This window comes from Penicillium subrubescens (assembly GCF_028828155.1).
Source record: "Penicillium subrubescens strain IBT 31985 chromosome Unknown utg000002l_segment0_segment0, whole genome shotgun sequence".
NCBI classification, from domain to species: domain Eukaryota; kingdom Fungi; phylum Ascomycota; class Eurotiomycetes; order Eurotiales; family Aspergillaceae; genus Penicillium; species Penicillium subrubescens.
The window spans coordinates 7,007,427-7,024,514 of record NW_026643152.1 but is presented as its reverse complement, the minus strand read 5'-3'; the positions used below and the strand labels follow the sequence as shown (position 1 = coordinate 7,024,514).

Here is a 17,088-nt window from a genome sequence, read left to right as displayed (position 1 = left end):
GGATGATGCTTCTATGACCAACAAAGGATCAAGAATGAAGAGAGTCCAGAGATGTCTCTGTGGAGCCAGAGCAAAATGACCTCGAATGATGATGTCGAGTATGTATCATAGCCATGATGTACAATTAGAAACTACACAAAATACCACATTCATAACCATGATATCGACCACTAGAGTCAACTATACTCAACTAGAACTAAATTCAATATCAAGGCAACCACCCAAATTCAAAATTTGGATCGAACCAGAAAAGCCGCCAGGAACCACCAAAGGGACGAATGAGCCAAGACGACAAAAATAGCCAAGCCTCCCTAAGACCACCCTCAAGCCTTCGCCGATCTTTTTTTTGGACTCTTCTCACCTTTTCAGGCCTCTCCCCTAAAAAAGAGAGATCGACAACCGTGGCTTACATTGTTGCACTCCAGTCGCCTTATGCAGCCACCACAGCCACGGGGTATTTTTGTTCTTCTTCATATCGCTATCCTGATATCTTCCGCCCCCGCCGGTCGCATTGTTGACGCTGCGCCAGGATATCAGCGGATAAGATAATCGGGGCCAAAAAGTAACCCGCGCTCCACACGTCTTCCCCTGTCAATAACTCTCCGCGTTCAACATACCTTCACACACCAGCCAGAATGGGTTGGACTGTGTGTAATACCACCTCGGAGCATCAGAAGAGTGCGCATTTCCCCTCCCGTTGATTTGGTGTTTCTCGCGCCTGTACAAGTGGAAAACTAACTCGCGCGCGTTGGACAGTCGAGGAGGAAGATCTTTGGCATGGCGGTATTACATTTCACCAACTCAGCTTGATTGTGGCCGGTGTTTGCGCCTTACTAGCTTGCGCCGTGTCGATTTTCTTGATTATGGCCCATGCCACACATTACAGCAAACCGATCGAGCAGCGACAGTGAGTTGAGCTTCCCCATGGACGGTTCCCCCGGCTGTAAGCCGCGGACATTTGAGACAGACATGGACTGACAGCTCTCCCTTTTTTTCTTCTTCGCAACAGTATTATTCGAATTCTATTCATGGTCCCCGTATATTCCATCGTCGCCTGGCTCAGCATTCTTTTCTACAATGATTCCGTATACTTCGAGGTCATTGGCAACTGCTACGAAGCCTTCTGTATCGCGGCTTTCTTCTCCCTCATGTGCCACTACATTGCGCCCGACCTACACAGCCAGAAGGATTACTTCCGTGGAATTCAACCCAAGGGCTGGCTTTGGCCGCTGAGCTGGTTTCAGAAGTGGAAGTGCTGTTTTGGACATCGCGGGGCGTGGCGCAATCCGCGCAGCGGTCTGACTTGGTTCAATGTGAGTGAATTCATTGAAATCGCGTCTTGATTTTCATGGACCGGAAGCTTATTGCGATATTCGATCTAGGTGGTCTGGGCGGGTGTCTTCCAATACTGCGTGATTCGAGTGTTGATGACCATTGTCGCAGTTGCCACGCAAGCGACTGGTAGATATTGCGAAGAATCGCTGAGCCCGGCTTTTGCGCACGTTTGGGTACGTCCAGTTCGGAATCTCCTGACGGACAGGGTTTGTTGCTAATCGCTTTTTCCGAGGGTTTAGACGATCATCATTGAGTCAATCAGCGTTTCAATAGCTATGTACTGCTTGATCCAGTTCTACTACCAAATCCGCAAGGACATCGAAGAGCACCAACCTTTCTTGAAGATCCTGTCTATCAAATTGGTCATTTTCCTTTCTTTCTGGCAATCAATCTTTATCAGTCTACTGGTTTCTTTGGGCGCTGTCGGTGAGACAAAGAAGATGGCTATGGCGGACCTAAAGTACGGCCTGCCGGAGATGCTGATCAACATCGAAATGTTCATTTTCTCCGTCCTTCATCTATGGGCCTTCTCCTGGAAACACTACACCCTCAACAACGAGGGTGCCGAAGTGACGGACTTCTACGGGAACGGCAAGGCCTCCTACGAAGGTGGACGGTTGGGTTTCGGTGCCCTGGGTGATGCCATGAACCCCCTGGATCTCCTCAAGGCTATTGGTCGCAGCTTCCGATGGCTGGCCGTCGGCCGCAAAACCCGGATGGAGGATCCCAGCTACCAGGCTCACACAGAGACTATTGGCTTACAGCCCTCCGAGTCTGGAGTCACCGACACTAACACAGCTTACGGGGGTGCAGGCACCGCCCTGTCTGGAGGTCGGACAGGCCGATATGCCGGAGACGAAGAAGGCGAGGTCCTACTCGCTCACGCCCAGTCCAACCCGTCAACCTCGCATGTCGATGCCTCACCATGGGAAGATGACAACGACGATTATCTGCAGGGCCACCAATCTGGCCGCTTCTATGGAAATCAGAATCCTTCGCCGTATGATGATATCGAGCACCGAAATACCGCCTATCACCCTCATGACCAAGGCCAAGGCCAAGGGGCTGCCGCCCAGCCATACCCGGCCAATGGCCCGCTAAGGGAACAGGTCCCCATGCCTATGCCTGACCCATATCAACCCCCACCGCCTTATCCAGAGAGTTATCACCATCCATGATCGTTGATGGCTCACTTATGATGTTATTTTGCATGATGGTTGGGTCGTTTTCTTTCTGAGTCCGCAGCAGCGTGTTATGATCGGGATGGCTGGTCTCTCCTCTTCCCTATTGATGGTACCCATGAGCAGCAGCAGGTCGGGTATTCTGGCCTTGATTGTTTATTTCATTATCTTCTATTTCTTTTTCCTCTCTTCATTTATTGCACTTCTTTTTCTGTTCTTCTTTTCAGTCCTGCATTACGGATGTGAATACCCATTTCTTTCTTGTTGGCATGTATTTTTTTTTTCTTTCTGATATCATGTCATGTTTCCTTTCTGATGCTTTGCATCTATTTGAGGCATCCAAGCGATGCTTATTGTATACTATTTCCTTTTCTCATGAATCTAACAGCCTTTCTATAATGAAGATTACTCTAGTCGTAAAATGGACGTTGAAAAGTTGGTAGATTCATTATCTCGTCTAAAAGTGTCGCTGAAAGAAAGGTCGTAAGAGCAAGCCGTTGGTATTCTACGGCCCAGCCCCCGGGAGAAATAACAATGCAATGATCTCACGAGCTGTATAGCGAAGAACCCCATGTGATATCAATTGCCGCTTCACGAATACATCCCCCCCGCCTCTCCACTAGGAGGAATGCCATGAGCAAAAAGCTCATCCTCAAAGGCCCTTGCTGCTAGATTTGGTTGCTTGCGCGAGTTTGCGCTGTGGCGCGCAGCCTGCACAACAGCTGACTTTCGACCCAGCTCGCGCATGGCCTTGACGCTTTCACCCAGTTGGCCGAGTAGAGAGACTAGCGTGACATCGTTGCTTTGGGAAAGTACTTCTGTTGCAAAGGAGCTTTGTTCGTGGGGCGAGAGGATGGAGAGATGTGAGATGAGGGAGTTGATGTTGCGGATGATGGGGTGCGACAGCTTTGGGCTGCTTGGGTCGTCTTGTGCCGCTGCGGATGAGTCTGTGGCGGAGATGCTGGAGACGTAGGATTTGATGAGGGAGATTCGAGATTCAAGAGTGCGGATGGCGTTAAGGCGGGTATTAAGGTTTGCGATCACTGGGAATTCGAGTCAGATATTTGAATCATCGGGAGGAGGATGATACATACGCTCTTCTTCCTCTTGTGTTAGCTCGGCCTGTGAGCTCTTTTGTTCCTTGTCCGCCAGTTTCTGGCCCGCAGAAGCACTGGTGCCCTGACTAGGAATCTCGGTCCGGGAAGCTGTTCCAGCAGTTTGGGCGATAGTATCAACACCGATCATTTCAGCCTCCTCCGTCTCCACAGAATATGGTAGCTCGCGGAACCGAATGTTGAGTGTTGGCTCCTCGCCATCGATTTGCATATCCTTACCCGCATCGGCGGCATTTTCCCCTTCAAGCACAGTCTCGTAAATTGCTAATGGAAGCTTAGCACCGTGTTCCCTCGACTGGACCTCTGATGGGTGGAATGCTAGGAAGACGGCCGACTCGTTGTGATCTTGGAGGATCTGTTTGTGAAGAGGGATGTGTGAGGCATCGGGTCCGGATGGGGGAGCAGTTGACCACCATCCCACAAGGTCAAGAGCGGGATCTTTGTGGACATCTTTGACTGTGAATGCTATCAGTAAACTGCGATTCTTTGACTGTGGTCGTTAGCTAGGTTGAAGGTACATACACTGCTTCAGTCGCTCCTCAAACCATGTTGAAGGCAAGAGCGCTTCTCCATTCTCCCCCGTTGTAACTGGACATTCGAATACATGCTCCAGGGTTATCTCTCGCCCATTCTGTTGGCCTAACAGAGCCCCAAGGATCGGACCCTGCTGTTGTCGTGCGGCATGGCGGGTGATGTGGTCGGAGATTGTGAGAAGCACCAGTGGGTGAAGCTGGATGTGGAGACCCGAGTCCGAAGACTTTGAGGAGATGAGAGACTGTACAGGCTCCATTATTGCAGACTCTCTTGTGGTGTTGAAGGTGTGCGGAGTTGAAGTTGGGGAGGTGATGCGGTCATGTTTGGATTGTTTGGGCGGGGGGCTGCCTGAGGCGGCGCCGATAGCTTCAGCTTCGCCCGTGCTTTCTCCCCGCCTGTTGACTTTCTTCCGGCGTTAATCTAGTCGAAGTACTAATCTCACCACCCGCCGCAATGGCTATTCCTTCTACCTTCGAGGCAGTAAAAGTGCATCTTGCCCAGGTCCAGGAAGATCCCTCTACACCCCTGGACACCTCTCTTATCGCCCGGCTGAAGCTGCAGCTCATCGATAGCACCGATCCCGATGTCTCCGCCACGCTCTTATCACAGATCTCAGTTCTTCTACCTATCCTCCGAGAGGACCCTACGCCTCTCACTACACTGACAACCGCCGCTTGTGCATCATTCAGTTTCACGGAAATCCGCTCTGTCGAACCAACAATCAATCTCATCGCTGGCTTCAAGGCTCCATCAGAACCCATCAACCTTCTTGCGCTTTCGCTACTGGCCAAAGCTGGACAGAGCTCTAGTGATGCCGCGATAGTCGCCGGAGACTCGGAACTTGTCGCCGCCTTGGTGGAGCTGTGGCTTTCGACTTCATCTACTGCAGTTGCGCAGGCTGCGCTTGATGTGCTGTGGGCTCTGTTGGAGGTGGACTCGGCAAGTCCTCTTGAACAAGGAGAATATGACCATACCAGCGATGATGGGCGGGTTGGCCAAGGCCTCATGTGGAGGAGGGTGTTCACAGATAAGGAGGTTTATGGGTTGTTGTTTGGACTATGCAGTCTGAGAAATGATGCGCCGGGAGATCTATCCAAGCGTGAGCGGACCGTCGCACAAGGAAGGCTAATGGGGCTCCTGGTGAAGGCTGGTCGTTTACACTGGGATGCTATATCGAAATCCCAGCTCGCAGACGTGGAGTCAAAATATGAAAGCTCTAGCATTCTTCACTTTGCGGCTAGTCAGATGGTTGACTTGGGCGACGTGTTGATGCACATGACCCTCTTGGGCTTCTACAGGGACTTGCTTGATATCGACGCCCCAGGTCTAGTGGCTCGTGCATCTGTACAGTCCGTGTCAACCTTCTCGTCCCCTGCACTGGATTTCCTCATCAAACTGAACCTACACTCCAAGGTGTTGGAGTACTACCTCGACGAGTCAAGACTTGACCCGGTGGATCTACTATATCTCGGTGGTCCAGTCATGGCCTATCTATCAAAGTATGCCGAGTTATACCCCAACCATCTTCTTACAAACCCATCAACCCTTCTCGACGGGATCATTGCGCGTATAAATCGAGCTCTTGCGATTCCATCCACGCAATGGGCGCACGGGGAAGTCCCCACCGGCCACCTCGCTGTTCTGGCATCATTACCTCGGGTCCTCCTTATCGAGGCTGGAAAATATGGTTCAAACCCCATGTTGAACATTCCCACCAGCCCTCCGAACGGCGAGGCATTGGATGTCCTAGGGAGGATCTTCCAAGGACCAGCGCGGACCGAGATGCCTGATGCAATGGATCTCAACACATCAGGCCAGACCCCGACTGACTGGCACCATGAAGCCGCCGCTGCCCGTATGCTGTACTTCGTGTACCTAAACCATAACCCTGGATTCTGGACGGACATTGTTGCCGCAGCCGATATTCTGGTCATGAAGGATGTTGCTTTGTCTGCGATTGCTTTTATGAAAGCAATCGTTCTTGACAACTGGCAACCGCTACCTCCAGCGTCTCACGTGGCCAGTGTATCGTCTCGATATCAACTACCGTCCGAAGAAGGCCTGGGACAGCTCTCCCCTGCCTCGAGCGGTCTACTCCCATTGTCCGGGCCATGGGCTGTCCTTACTCCTCCTGCTCTGACAACATTGCTACCATATCTTTTCAAGCCCCCTCGATCATACGCTGAATTTGTCGGAGGTGGCGCTGGTGATTCTCAACATGCTGTTTGGAAGGTAGCTACAGCGAAACATGAGGTTCTCGTTGCAATGTACAACCGCCTTCGAGAAAGCGGGGGGCAAATGGATGGCTTCGAGGATATTTTGAGAACACTACGCCAGCGTGTCAGTGAGGGCCCCGTGGGTCCCATTCAAAGTGCTACTCCCCAGGTCGAGGCTGCTGGCCTGTAATGAATATTATGAAATTGAACTAGCAACATGAGGCGCATCATTTATACATTATTACGTCATCATTATTATATCGTCCACTTGCTCTTGTATGCCTACAAGGTTAGATTGATCAACCATGTAAACATTAATTGCAGCTATAAAACTCCAAGCATGATAGTTTACTGCGAGAAGCCGTTGATCTGCACATCTTATCTTAGCGCGGGGAAAGCCATCAATAGTAGGGCTGGATAATGCCCTAATTCCCCGATCGGGCGGGCAGGCGGTGAGCCCAAGAACGGTATTTTTCTGGTCCCCGACTCATAGCTTGCCTTTTGCAGCATCCAACTTATCATGGCGCTGTGACGCCCCTTCATATTCAATAACGACAATTTCATACTTACGGGCGCATTCTATTACCGGCCATGTCGCGCTTCGGAGCGAAAAAGGGCAATCGCGCGCCTGGCGCCGAATTCACTTGGGATACTGACCCGGGGGCGTGCCGGACACCGCTCCTACTCCCTTATATCCAGTACATTCACACCTTCCCCCTTGAGCTTTCTCTCGTCGTACGACTGCTCTTTTGAACCTCCGTGACTTTGTCTTTTGTCATGGCTTTTAACAGCAAGTTCATTCCCCAGGCATTTGTTGTCCCGAATGCGCGCAAGCTCTCCGAGAAAGAGCGAAGTGAAGTGAATCACTACCGACACCTTCGCGAACGGTTTCACGAGGGACCTTACTACTCTGTCCTCGATACCTCCTCCTCGTCGGCCAAGAAGGGCAGCGCGGCCCGCACCAACTTTGATCCATTCCACGGTATGCCCTCATATTCCGGACGATACCAGAAGAAGAGAAGAACGCTTCCTAAGATCGCAAATATTGGTCGCGAGTATGGTAAGTGCTTGGAAAATTTCACCCTGGTGTCTCTACACAAGTCTAATATCTGATTGCTTTCTCCTATAGAAACACGATACTTCCCCCGAGAGCTCTGGCCGACCATTATGCCCAACTTCCGCCCTAACGCTTCCATCGATGGCTTCCACGCCCAGACTGCCTTGTCAGGGATGAAACGTGGGTTTGAGGATGACGAGGATGAAGAAGACGACGACGCTGCAAAGCGACGCGCCACCGGTGCCGACGAAGATGAAGGAGAAGGAGACGCCGATGAAGGCGAATTGCTCGAAGGCGATGAAGAGGCCGAGGAAGAAATTGTCGATGACGATTTCGAAGATGACGAAGACGATATGGGTGGTGATTACAATGCAGAACAGTACTTTGACGGTGGTGACGACGAATTCGGCGACGACGGGTTCGGTGATGGTGGAGGCGGCGGTGATGAGGATACCTACTGAGGCGCGAACTCGAGATACCCTTTCCCTAACCTTCTTTGTTTCATATTTTCTCGCGCCTCTTTCTTCTTGATGCTAAAATTGAGCGTTATGGTCTCGTGGGTCGAGATATCAATCTAATTTGATCTGCATTATGCAGCCATTACGGCTGTTTGGGCGTTTTCTGCTTGTTTAATATGGTTTCGAGGTTCAATCTAAATGCTCAAGAGCTCCCATATTAATTTTCTTCCACCACTTCAAGTCTTCTAATCAATCAAAGCAATCTAGCACATCGGTTCGTTTAGGATGCCATTACTTTCAAGGCTATTTAGAAGATATCGTGAATGATGAGGGGCTACTTGTGTCAAAAAGGACATCTAGAAATTGAAATGATAGGCATATCATCTGCTAGCCTCTTATCGTATCTCTATGTCTCTACTGGGTATAGTTGCAGTCTAATGGAAGTATACAATTCCCCTACTCTAAGTGGGACAAATAGGCTGATGACGTCAGCCAGCGAGATCGGCCTGGACCCCGCGGCCAGATTCGGTGATTTTTGAGATGCCAAACAGCGTGACCATCATCACCTGAGATGAGCATGAGTACGCAGGGTCCCGGCCACGAACGGTCGGCACTCATCCTCTATGGCACAGAGACTGGTAATGCGCAGGAGGTGGCTGAAGAATTGGGCGCCTTGACAGAACGGCTTCGTTTCGCGACGCATGTTTCCGAGTTGAATCAGTCAAAGCCCGTGAGTATAACGAGTCGCACCCTTTGCTCTTTCTTATCCCCTCTACAAGGTCTATGGTTAATATCTAATCTTTATGGATCTCTAGGAGGCACTTCTCTCGTACACGCTGATCATCTTCGTGGTGTCGACAACCGGACAAGGTGACCTGCCAGCTAATGCACGGACATTCTGGAAATCGCTTCTACTCAAAAAACTCCCGCCGACATACCTGAATGGGGTCAATTTTGCGACATTTGGCTTGGGGGATAGTTCATATCCAAAGTATGTTTCAGTCAGAATGAATGCCCCGGTTTCAGCGGAAGGAGATGCTGATAACAATCAGGTTCAATTGGGCAGCTCGGAAGCTCTACAAGCGATTGCTACAACTAGGAGCCAATGACATATACCCAACCGGGGAAGCAGACCAGCAACATCCAGAAGGGTGAGCACACGCGCCTATATACTCCCGTTTTCCTCTAAGGCCCTGTCTCACTGATGTGGCATTCCAGGCTTGAAGGTACCTTTATACCATGGATGACAGACTTCCGAAAGCACCTGATGGACAGGCATCCCCTTCCCCCGGTCAACATCCTATTCCCGACGATGTCCAACTACCCCCGAAATGGATCTTACAATCGAAGAACGATACCGAGCTTGTCGCAACGCCCGAGCCACAAGCCCCAGAAAGCGATGCAGCTCAAGTGGACGAATATCCTGGCTTGACGCATTTGGATTATGATCTTCGTCCCCTACCCGACACCTTAACTGCGACTCTGACCGAGAATAGACGTTTTACTCCACAGAAGCATTGGCAGGATGTCCGCCGGATATCCATCACCGTGCCGGAATCCGTCCCGTACGTGCCTGGTGACATGATCGCCATTACCCCCAAGACCTCACCGACAGACGTTCAGATATTTATCGACCTGATGGGATGGGATGAGCAAGCAGATAAACCAATTGCGCTTGTTCCAACAGGAGACACCCGTGCGCCGCCACCAATCCTTGGACTTGAGGCATATCCCAACTTGACCTTGCGTTCTCTCCTCATTGACTATCTCGACATCAAGGCGATTCCTCGTCGATCTTTCTTTTCTAATATCGCTCATTATACAGACGATATCATGCATAAAGAGCGTCTATTGGAATTCACAAATCCCGAATACCTCGATGAATTGTGGGACTACACGTCTCGGCCACGACGTAGTATTCTCGAGGTACTGCACGAGTTTGACTCTGTCAAGATTCCCTGGCAGCATGCGGCTTCTGTCCTTCCTGTTATTCGCGCACGACAATTCAGCATCGCCAGTGGTGGACAGCGCAAGCAGACCGCGGATGGAAAGACTCAATTCGAGCTTCTCATCGCCATCGTCAAGTACCAAACCGTTATTAAAAGAATCCGCGAGGGCGTCTGCACCAAATACCTCTCGACACTTCGGCCAGGAAGTACACTTCGAGTGCAACTTCAGCCAGGTGGTCTCAACTCATCCGTTCGGCAACTGACTGCATCGACGGTTCTCATCGGACCAGGTACTGGAATCGCACCTCTCCGCTCTATGCTATGGGAAAAGGCAGCACTGGTCCAAGCATTCCGCGAAGAAAACCCAGGAGTCGAACCTCCAATCGGGCCCACCGTCCTACTTTATGGAGGTCGCAACCGCACCGCGGATTTCTTCTTCGAAGAAGAGTGGGAGCATCTCAGTAAACTCATACCTTTGCAGGTACTCACTGCATTCTCACGCGACCAGCAACAAAAGATCTATGTGCAGGATACGATTCGGCAGAACTTGACATTGTTTTTCCGTCTTCTACATGACATGCGAGGCTCTGTGTATATCTGTGGTTCATCTGGGCGTATGCCACAAGCGGTGCGGGAGGCGCTTATTGAGGCATTTGCAGAGGGAGGAGCGCCGCTGACTGGCCAGCCATATACCCGAGCACAGGCAGAGGAGTTCTTGATTGGTATGGAGAAGAGTGGGCGATATAAGCAAGAGACATGGTAGATACAAAATACATACTTTTTCAATTTAGATTGTGCTGCTCTCTGTGGAAGCTCACTAGACGAGTGCCAGATCCATAGTAGAGCGATACTGAAAATCAACATCGATATTTTTCAGTGTTAATGCTCAAATCGAGCATGTAAAACATAAAAAAGAGCCGGGATCCAAAAAGGCAAGTGCAAACATCAAACAGGGGTTATCACCGATTTCCAGGTCAAACAATCACTCCCCCGTGCCCTGGAGGAATGGGCAAACAAAAGAAGAAGTACTGGGCCAGTGTTGACGCTTCGAGCTCCACGGACGGCCGGGCACACCGCTAGGCGGGGGGATCTCACCTCTTTTGTGATTTTTTTTTCTAACAGAGATTTATTCCGAAGCTTTATATCTGATTGTTTCTAAGTCTTTTATACCCTTTTTGACGGTGTGAGAGGGTGAAAATGGGGTGTACTGCGGTACTGGAGTGGGATGGCGATGTTCTTCGGTGTCCGTGGATTGCGATGCAGTAACAAGGCGAACTATATAGAGGAGAAGGTTAAGGGATCGATCGATCCATGAGAGATGCAATTTGATTTATCTTAGAGTTTGATCTCTGGCCATGGCTAGTGGATATGACTCGATCATCAGTCCTATCGGATAGCAGTTCTAATGGCAAACAATCTCATGTTTGATACCTTGACACAAGATGATAGACATTGGATCATTACAGAAGGGATTCAGAATGATCCCAATAATAAGTTTCCTGGTGGGTTGGCACATGGGAGGTAGTTTTGCATGTGCTCTCGTGCTCTCGGTGATCTATGTACATGACTTATGAAGGACCAAATCATAAGCAATACTTCTTGAATACTTGCAACATCAATCAGTTCAAATTCAACGATACCCTAACTACTACCACCAAACATCCGCTCAACCCTTTTCTAAACCCCCCACCACTCCAAGAAACTGTATGTGCTTAACCTCGGCAGGGGCGGTGGTGGTAGAAGGGCTATACTCGGGCCGCGTCGGCGTTTTCAAGGTCTTGGCACTCCGTCACCGCAGTCAACTCTTTCCTCCTCCGAACTTCTCCAACTTCAATCCTGGGCTCCTCCTTCCACCATACCCCGGAATTGAACTCTCTTGTTCTGTTCTATATCCCCGAGGAAGTTCATCATGGCTAGTGGCTTGCGAATTTTGGTCCCCATCAAGCGGGTGATCGACTATGCGGTTAGTAGTGTCTCCCCCTCTGTATTGTGTGCGGGCGACCGGGGATCGGAGTTCTGCACGAGATTGTTTTAGATGGACATTGGGGCATTCAATGTTGCAACAATTTTCAGCGTAAAAAACTGACATGAAATCTATTTGATCACCACAGATCAAGCCCCGCATCAACAAGGCGCAAACCGGCGTCGAGACCGCCGGAGTCAAGCATTCCCTGAACCCATTCGACGAACTCTCGATCGAGGAAGCCGTCCGGCTGCGCGAGCGCAAGGGTCCTCTCAAGGTTGAGAACATCCTAGCCCTGTCCGCCGGTGGCTCCAAGACCCCCGATGTCCTCCGCACCGCCATGGCCATGGGCGCCGACCGTGCTTTCCACATCGATATCCCCGACTCAGCAGACGGTGGCCCCGAGCCTCTGACCATCGCCAAGTTGCTGAAGGGAGTCGTTGAGAAGGAGAACATCAACCTTGTGCTGCTGGGTAAGCAGGCTATTGATGGTGACCAGGGCCAGACTGGTCAGATGCTGGCTGGTCTGCTGGGCTGGCCGCAGGCTACCCAGGCCAGCAAGGTTGAGGTGAAGGACGAGGCTGGTACTGTCGAGATTACCCACGAGGTGGACGGTGGTGTTGAGACTCTCCGCGCCAAGCTCCCCTTGGTTATTACCACCGATTTGCGGTTGAACGAGCCTCGCTATGCTAGCTTGCCTAACATCATGAAGGCGAAGAAGAAGCCTCTGGAGAAGAAGACCCTGGCCGACTTTGGTGTTGAGGACACCCGGCGGTTGAAGACTCTCAAGGTCACTGGTACGTTGAATCTATGGAAATTCCCTTTGATGGTTGTCATTGCTAACATTTCTCTTCCTTCACAGAGCCCCCAGCTCGCACTGGTGGCGGCAAGGTTGAGGACGTTGATGGCCTTGTCTCCAAGCTGAAGGAGCTTGGTGCGCTGTAAAGGTGATGGATTTTGTGGTTGTCTTGTTATATTTTTGTCCCCATGTGTTTCTATACCAACGAACGATCCAGGTAGATTTGGATTCTGTTTTATTTCAACACTCTGATGCCTTCTCATGACCATATTGGCTGGCGTGACATATCTCTGCATTTGTGCTGTCTTATCAAATGAATTAAAAGAGCTTTTATCAATCAGTTTTAGAAGAGATTAATCATTTTTTCTCTAGTCGTGCGGATGATGGTTGTACACTCAAGGACACAAGGAAGCTATGATAGACTTGCTTGATTGATTGGCACGCAGGTGATCATATCGGTTCTAAGAAAGACAAGTACACTTTGCTCGCTATAACTTTGCCAGGACCTGCAAGACGGAGGCAGTGGCGAGTATTCAATCTCCTTCAGCCGCAGTGCGGGGTTCATAGTGAGGCTTGTGGCTTCGATGGGGGCTGGCCGGACACCATCTATTCAAGTAGGCTGGATAGGCTTGAAATGCATGAGAACCTTCAAATTTGAATATACTACAACTAAGCAACCCTGCTCGATCAGGATCCAGGTGATCGGAACAAGATCAGCGATGCTCTGCATGAATTACCGAGTAGTGTAAGCCTTCCAACCTATACACAACTACCGAGATCAATAACGATTTCTCTTCCCTTAATAATCATCCCCACTCAATCTAGATCTCATTAGTACAGTATGTACTGCACTTTCGAGCCTAGGCCTGGTGTATAAACCAATCGGACCTTCGCAAGAACAATCCATGGGGGATGGTGGGGCATTGTGATCCATCGCCGACAAGAACAACACCATTATTGAGGCCAGCTGAGCCATGAGCCATTCGGACTGGGACTATTGAAGGTAGAAGTGGTTCCGCATGGATATCCCAACAAGTGAATGCATAGTTAATAGTCAATAGTCCAATGATCCTTTTGATTTGAAATCGTCGGAAATATAATCGTTAGATCCCACAATTTCAGTTGCACAAAGTGCCGATCAACCGACGAGTCGATGATGACGTCCCTCCGCGCGGTTCCATGGACGCTCCAGGGTTCTGGTCTGCGCTGGTCTTTCTTTTTGTTAGCCACGGCGCCACTCGGCCTTCTATGCCAGTCGAAATAATTGGCAGAGCTCCCGCCTTTCCGTCTGACCCGATCTGCTACTTGTGTCATAGGTCATCCATCGTGGCTCATCAGTTCTGCTGGCGAAACTGGAACTTCTTAAGTTGGGCCCTGGTGCCTGGTCCCTCCGGCTTGACCATTTTTTCTTCTTTTCTATTCTTTTCCTCTTTACTCTTTCTACTGCAGTATTACAGGCTGTTCAAATCTCAACATATCCTGGGCTGTACATAATCTGCGATCAAGAGTAGTTTCTCTGATCCCCAGATCTGCGCCCGTCATCCACTATCTGTGGTAAGCCTCTTTCTTTTTCCGGTGTTTTGGTCACATTCCAGCTCCTCCGGCCGTTGGATCGCCAAGGACCATCCACTACTTATTCAGTAGTGACAAAAAAGAGCTTGCTACCCAGGGGGAGTTTGGGCATCAACAGTTATGGTCTCTCATGAAGGGTATTGACTATGGATATTTAGTTTTTTCCTCTTCCCGCTTCATACCTGTTGGGACGACGTCAAAGTTGATCTGTCGCATTCCTCCCCGCACACATTCTCTAGTGGCAATCCCGCCGATCCCGCCGGATTCTTCTTAATCCCAAAAACATCCCTATCCAATCGCTGGGTGGACATTCCGAATCGTTTTGAGAAGCATTCTCCAGTTGCTTGAGTGCTGTTCGCAGCGCAATCAAGATAGCGTCTCGCTTATAGATTCCGCCTAGCTTGTGAAGCGCATTTTTTCCCGTTCCTCTGTCTTGCGCCTGTCGATCGAAGTTGCACAGTTTCCCTTCAGCGCTGACCATGTCTGCGTGGCAGAAGACAAAGCGCTATTCGAAGAAGGGCTTCGATAAAGCATGGGATACAGTCGACAAATTGGGCGCTCCTGTCAATCGCCTATCCAACAAACTTGGTGCCGAGGCCTTTTGGCCTATGTCAATCGATAAAGAAAGCGACAAAGCCGCCCGGATTTTGCGCAGTTTCTGCAAAGATGGCTTCTATACCCCCGAATCTGAATCGACCACCGACGAGAATGGAAAGATCAATCGGCCCAAGGGAAAGCAGAGGGTCATCAAGAAGATCCCCTCTAAGGTTATCAAGAATGCAAAGGGTATCGCCATTTTTACCACGATGAGGACCGGCCTCTGGATCAGTGGCTCTGGAGGTAGTGGTGTGCTGCTGGCTCGTATCCCCGAAACAGGGGAATGGAGTCCGCCTTCTGGCATCATGCTTCACACTGCTGGTATTGGATTCTTGGCTGGTGTCGACATTTATGACTGCGTTGTCGTTATCAACACATACGAGGCCCTCGACGCCTTCAAGAAAGTGCGCTGCACTCTGGGTGGCGAGGTCAGCGCCGCCGCCGGCCCTGTGGGAATGGGTGGCGTCCTCGATTCCGAAGTTCACAAACGCCAGTCCCCGATTTGGACATATATGAAGAGCAAGGGTCTATATGCCGGCGTGGCCGTGGACGGAACAATCATCATCGAACGAACCGACGAGAACGAGAAATTCTATGGCGAGCGCATCTCCGTGACAGACATTCTGGCAGGAAAAGCGCGCCATCCACCAGACTCGATCAAAACACTGCTCCAAACCATCAAAGCAGCCCAGGGCGACGTGGATGTTGACGAAAGCCTGGTCGCACCCTCCGGCGAAACACCCGGTGACCTAGACGTTTCAGGAAATGATCACCTATTTGGTGTACCCGATATGGATGATCCGGATCCTTACGGAGTGAAAGCATTGGAGGCTGAAGGCATGTTCATCCGGGAGGCCGGTTCGAAGGTGAGGCCCAGTCACGAAGCTTTTGAATTCCGGCCCAAGCCGGGCAGCCCGGTGTATGCGACGTTTTCCCGGCGTAGTCTTGACAGCTCGCCGCGGAATAGCTGGCGGGCCAGTGTGCAGAGCTACACGAGTGTAGATCGCGGCACACAAACAGAGGACGCATCGCTAACTGCACCCACGTCAGTAAGCCGAGCGTCCTCGCTGAGCGCGAAGGAGTCCACCAATGGGCCGTCTGCGAAACCGTGGGAGGAGGATGAGCAGGCTGGTTGGGATACGGTGCCTATTCATGGTGGCGAGGAGAAAGAGGAGGGTACTAAGGAAGGAACGACGGACGCGAGGGGTTTGAATGGATATGCCGAAACTGAGAAGAACCAAGCTGCCGAATCTGATGACGAGTTTGAGGTGCACGAGGTCTCCAATGCGACTATCACGAGGCCGGAGAGTCCCAAGGAGGAGCAGGTGGATGCTGCGGAGTCGCGACGCATGTCACCCACTTTCACAAGGGCTAAGCTGGTCACCATTAACAAGCGCCCAACTCCTCCAGCTTTGCCTCCGCGTCACCCTCGACACACCTGGGGCTCTGGCTCCAGTCGGGAATCGACTTCGCCAACCGCACTCTCGCACACCAGTCGAAGCACCGAAGAGACCGAAACAGCCCCCGAGGCGACCGAGTCTACCGAGAAACCCACCGAGTCCAGCGCTCTCCCCTCAAACGTCAAGAAGCTCCAGACTAGCACTGCCGTTCCTGCTGTGGTAGATGATGTCGATTTCGACGAGTCAGACTCCGAACTACCTGCCGACAAGGACGAGTTCCTCTCAGCTCACAGCGACAACGAGGATGATAACGAGCGACATGCGCTGGCCGAAGGTCTCGCCGCTCTGAAGGCAGAGGGAATCAAGGCTGACGAAGCCAAGACAGAACCCAAGGAGCCTATCGCAGAGAACGAGGCCCCAAAGGCCGAAACCAAGACTGAAAATAAAGAAGTCGAAGGCGCCGAGGATGTGCTTAGCCAACTCGAGGAGAAATTCCCGTCGCCTGAGGTTGAGTCACCGACTAAGAAAGTGGACGTTCAGAAGACATCCTCGAACAACAAATTTGGATCTCTGGAGGTCGACGAGGAGTCCGATGATACCATCGAAACACCCGCCGACCAGAAACCACTCACCTCTGATATCAGTCCCAAGACCCAGGCATAAGTGAGGTTGACATCTTTTTCTCAAGCCGCGGCGTTCTGGTCGTTGTCCCGTCTCGTTTCATTCTCTTTCTCTCTGTAATTATTTCTCATGATACCTCGTTTATATGTCTGTCTTTAGCTGGTTCGGCTCTGGAGTTGGAGATACCATGGTTCTTGGTTCTTGGTTTTTTTCGGTTGGATATTGGGTGTGGTCTGGAATATACCTCGCCACCAGGGAAGCGGAGCGTGTTGGAAGGGCAAATGGGGTTAG

At 50.9% G+C, this 17,088-nt stretch overlaps 8 protein-coding genes across 8 annotated transcripts; 7 read left to right on the top strand and 1 right to left on the bottom strand.

Moving 5' to 3' along the window:
• Positions 1-635: 635 nt before the first annotated feature.
• N7473_003863 (OSTA/TMEM184 family protein) lies at positions 636-2,513 on the top strand (the record flags this gene model as incomplete). The annotated part of the gene is made up of 5 exons (XM_057149803.1): positions 636-678; positions 757-907; positions 1,010-1,313; positions 1,383-1,508; positions 1,575-2,513. The coding sequence occupies 5 exons, from the start codon at positions 636-638 to the stop codon at positions 2,511-2,513; spliced, it is 1,563 nt and encodes a 520-aa protein (XP_057013457.1).
• A 594-nt stretch (positions 2,514-3,107) lies between these two features.
• On the bottom strand, positions 3,108-4,421 carry N7473_003862 (COP9 signalosome complex subunit 6; the record flags this gene model as incomplete). The annotated part of the gene is made up of 3 exons (XM_057149802.1): positions 3,108-3,559; positions 3,611-4,087; positions 4,154-4,421. The coding sequence occupies 3 exons, from the start codon at positions 4,419-4,421 to the stop codon at positions 3,108-3,110; spliced, it is 1,197 nt and encodes a 398-aa protein (XP_057013456.1).
• A 197-nt stretch (positions 4,422-4,618) lies between these two features.
• On the top strand, positions 4,619-6,571 carry N7473_003861 (uncharacterized protein; the record flags this gene model as incomplete). The annotated part of the gene is made up of 1 exon (XM_057149801.1): positions 4,619-6,571. The coding sequence occupies one exon, from the start codon at positions 4,619-4,621 to the stop codon at positions 6,569-6,571; it is 1,953 nt and encodes a 650-aa protein (XP_057013455.1).
• Positions 6,572-6,972: 401 nt separating this feature from the next.
• On the top strand, positions 6,973-7,899 carry N7473_003860 (DNA-directed RNA polymerase III subunit C31; the record flags this gene model as incomplete). Its single annotated transcript, XM_057149800.1, has 3 exons — positions 6,973-7,116; positions 7,177-7,441; positions 7,511-7,899. 3 exons carry the CDS (start codon positions 6,973-6,975, stop codon positions 7,897-7,899), a joined length of 798 nt encoding a protein of 265 aa, XP_057013454.1.
• A 555-nt stretch (positions 7,900-8,454) lies between these two features.
• On the top strand, positions 8,455-9,005 carry N7473_003859 (NADPH-dependent diflavin oxidoreductase 1; the record flags this gene model as incomplete). Its single annotated transcript, XM_057149799.1, has 2 exons — positions 8,455-8,626; positions 8,712-9,005. Exons 1-2 carry the CDS (start codon positions 8,468-8,470, stop codon positions 9,003-9,005), a joined length of 453 nt encoding a protein of 150 aa, XP_057013453.1. The 5' UTR covers positions 8,455-8,467.
• Positions 9,006-9,135: 130 nt separating this feature from the next.
• N7473_003858 (uncharacterized protein) lies at positions 9,136-10,608 on the top strand (the record flags this gene model as incomplete). Its single annotated transcript, XM_057149798.1, has 1 exon — positions 9,136-10,608. One exon carries the CDS (start codon positions 9,136-9,138, stop codon positions 10,606-10,608), a length of 1,473 nt encoding a protein of 490 aa, XP_057013452.1.
• A 1,146-nt stretch (positions 10,609-11,754) lies between these two features.
• On the top strand, positions 11,755-12,753 carry N7473_003857 (electron transfer flavoprotein subunit beta/FixA family protein; the record flags this gene model as incomplete). The annotated part of the gene is made up of 3 exons (XM_057149797.1): positions 11,755-11,808; positions 11,957-12,605; positions 12,671-12,753. The coding sequence occupies 3 exons, from the start codon at positions 11,755-11,757 to the stop codon at positions 12,751-12,753; spliced, it is 786 nt and encodes a 261-aa protein (XP_057013451.1).
• A 1,905-nt stretch (positions 12,754-14,658) lies between these two features.
• On the top strand, positions 14,659-16,839 carry N7473_003856 (uncharacterized protein; the record flags this gene model as incomplete). Its single annotated transcript, XM_057149796.1, has 1 exon — positions 14,659-16,839. The coding sequence occupies one exon, from the start codon at positions 14,659-14,661 to the stop codon at positions 16,837-16,839; it is 2,181 nt and encodes a 726-aa protein (XP_057013450.1).
• Between the last annotated feature and the right edge of the window lie 249 nt (positions 16,840-17,088).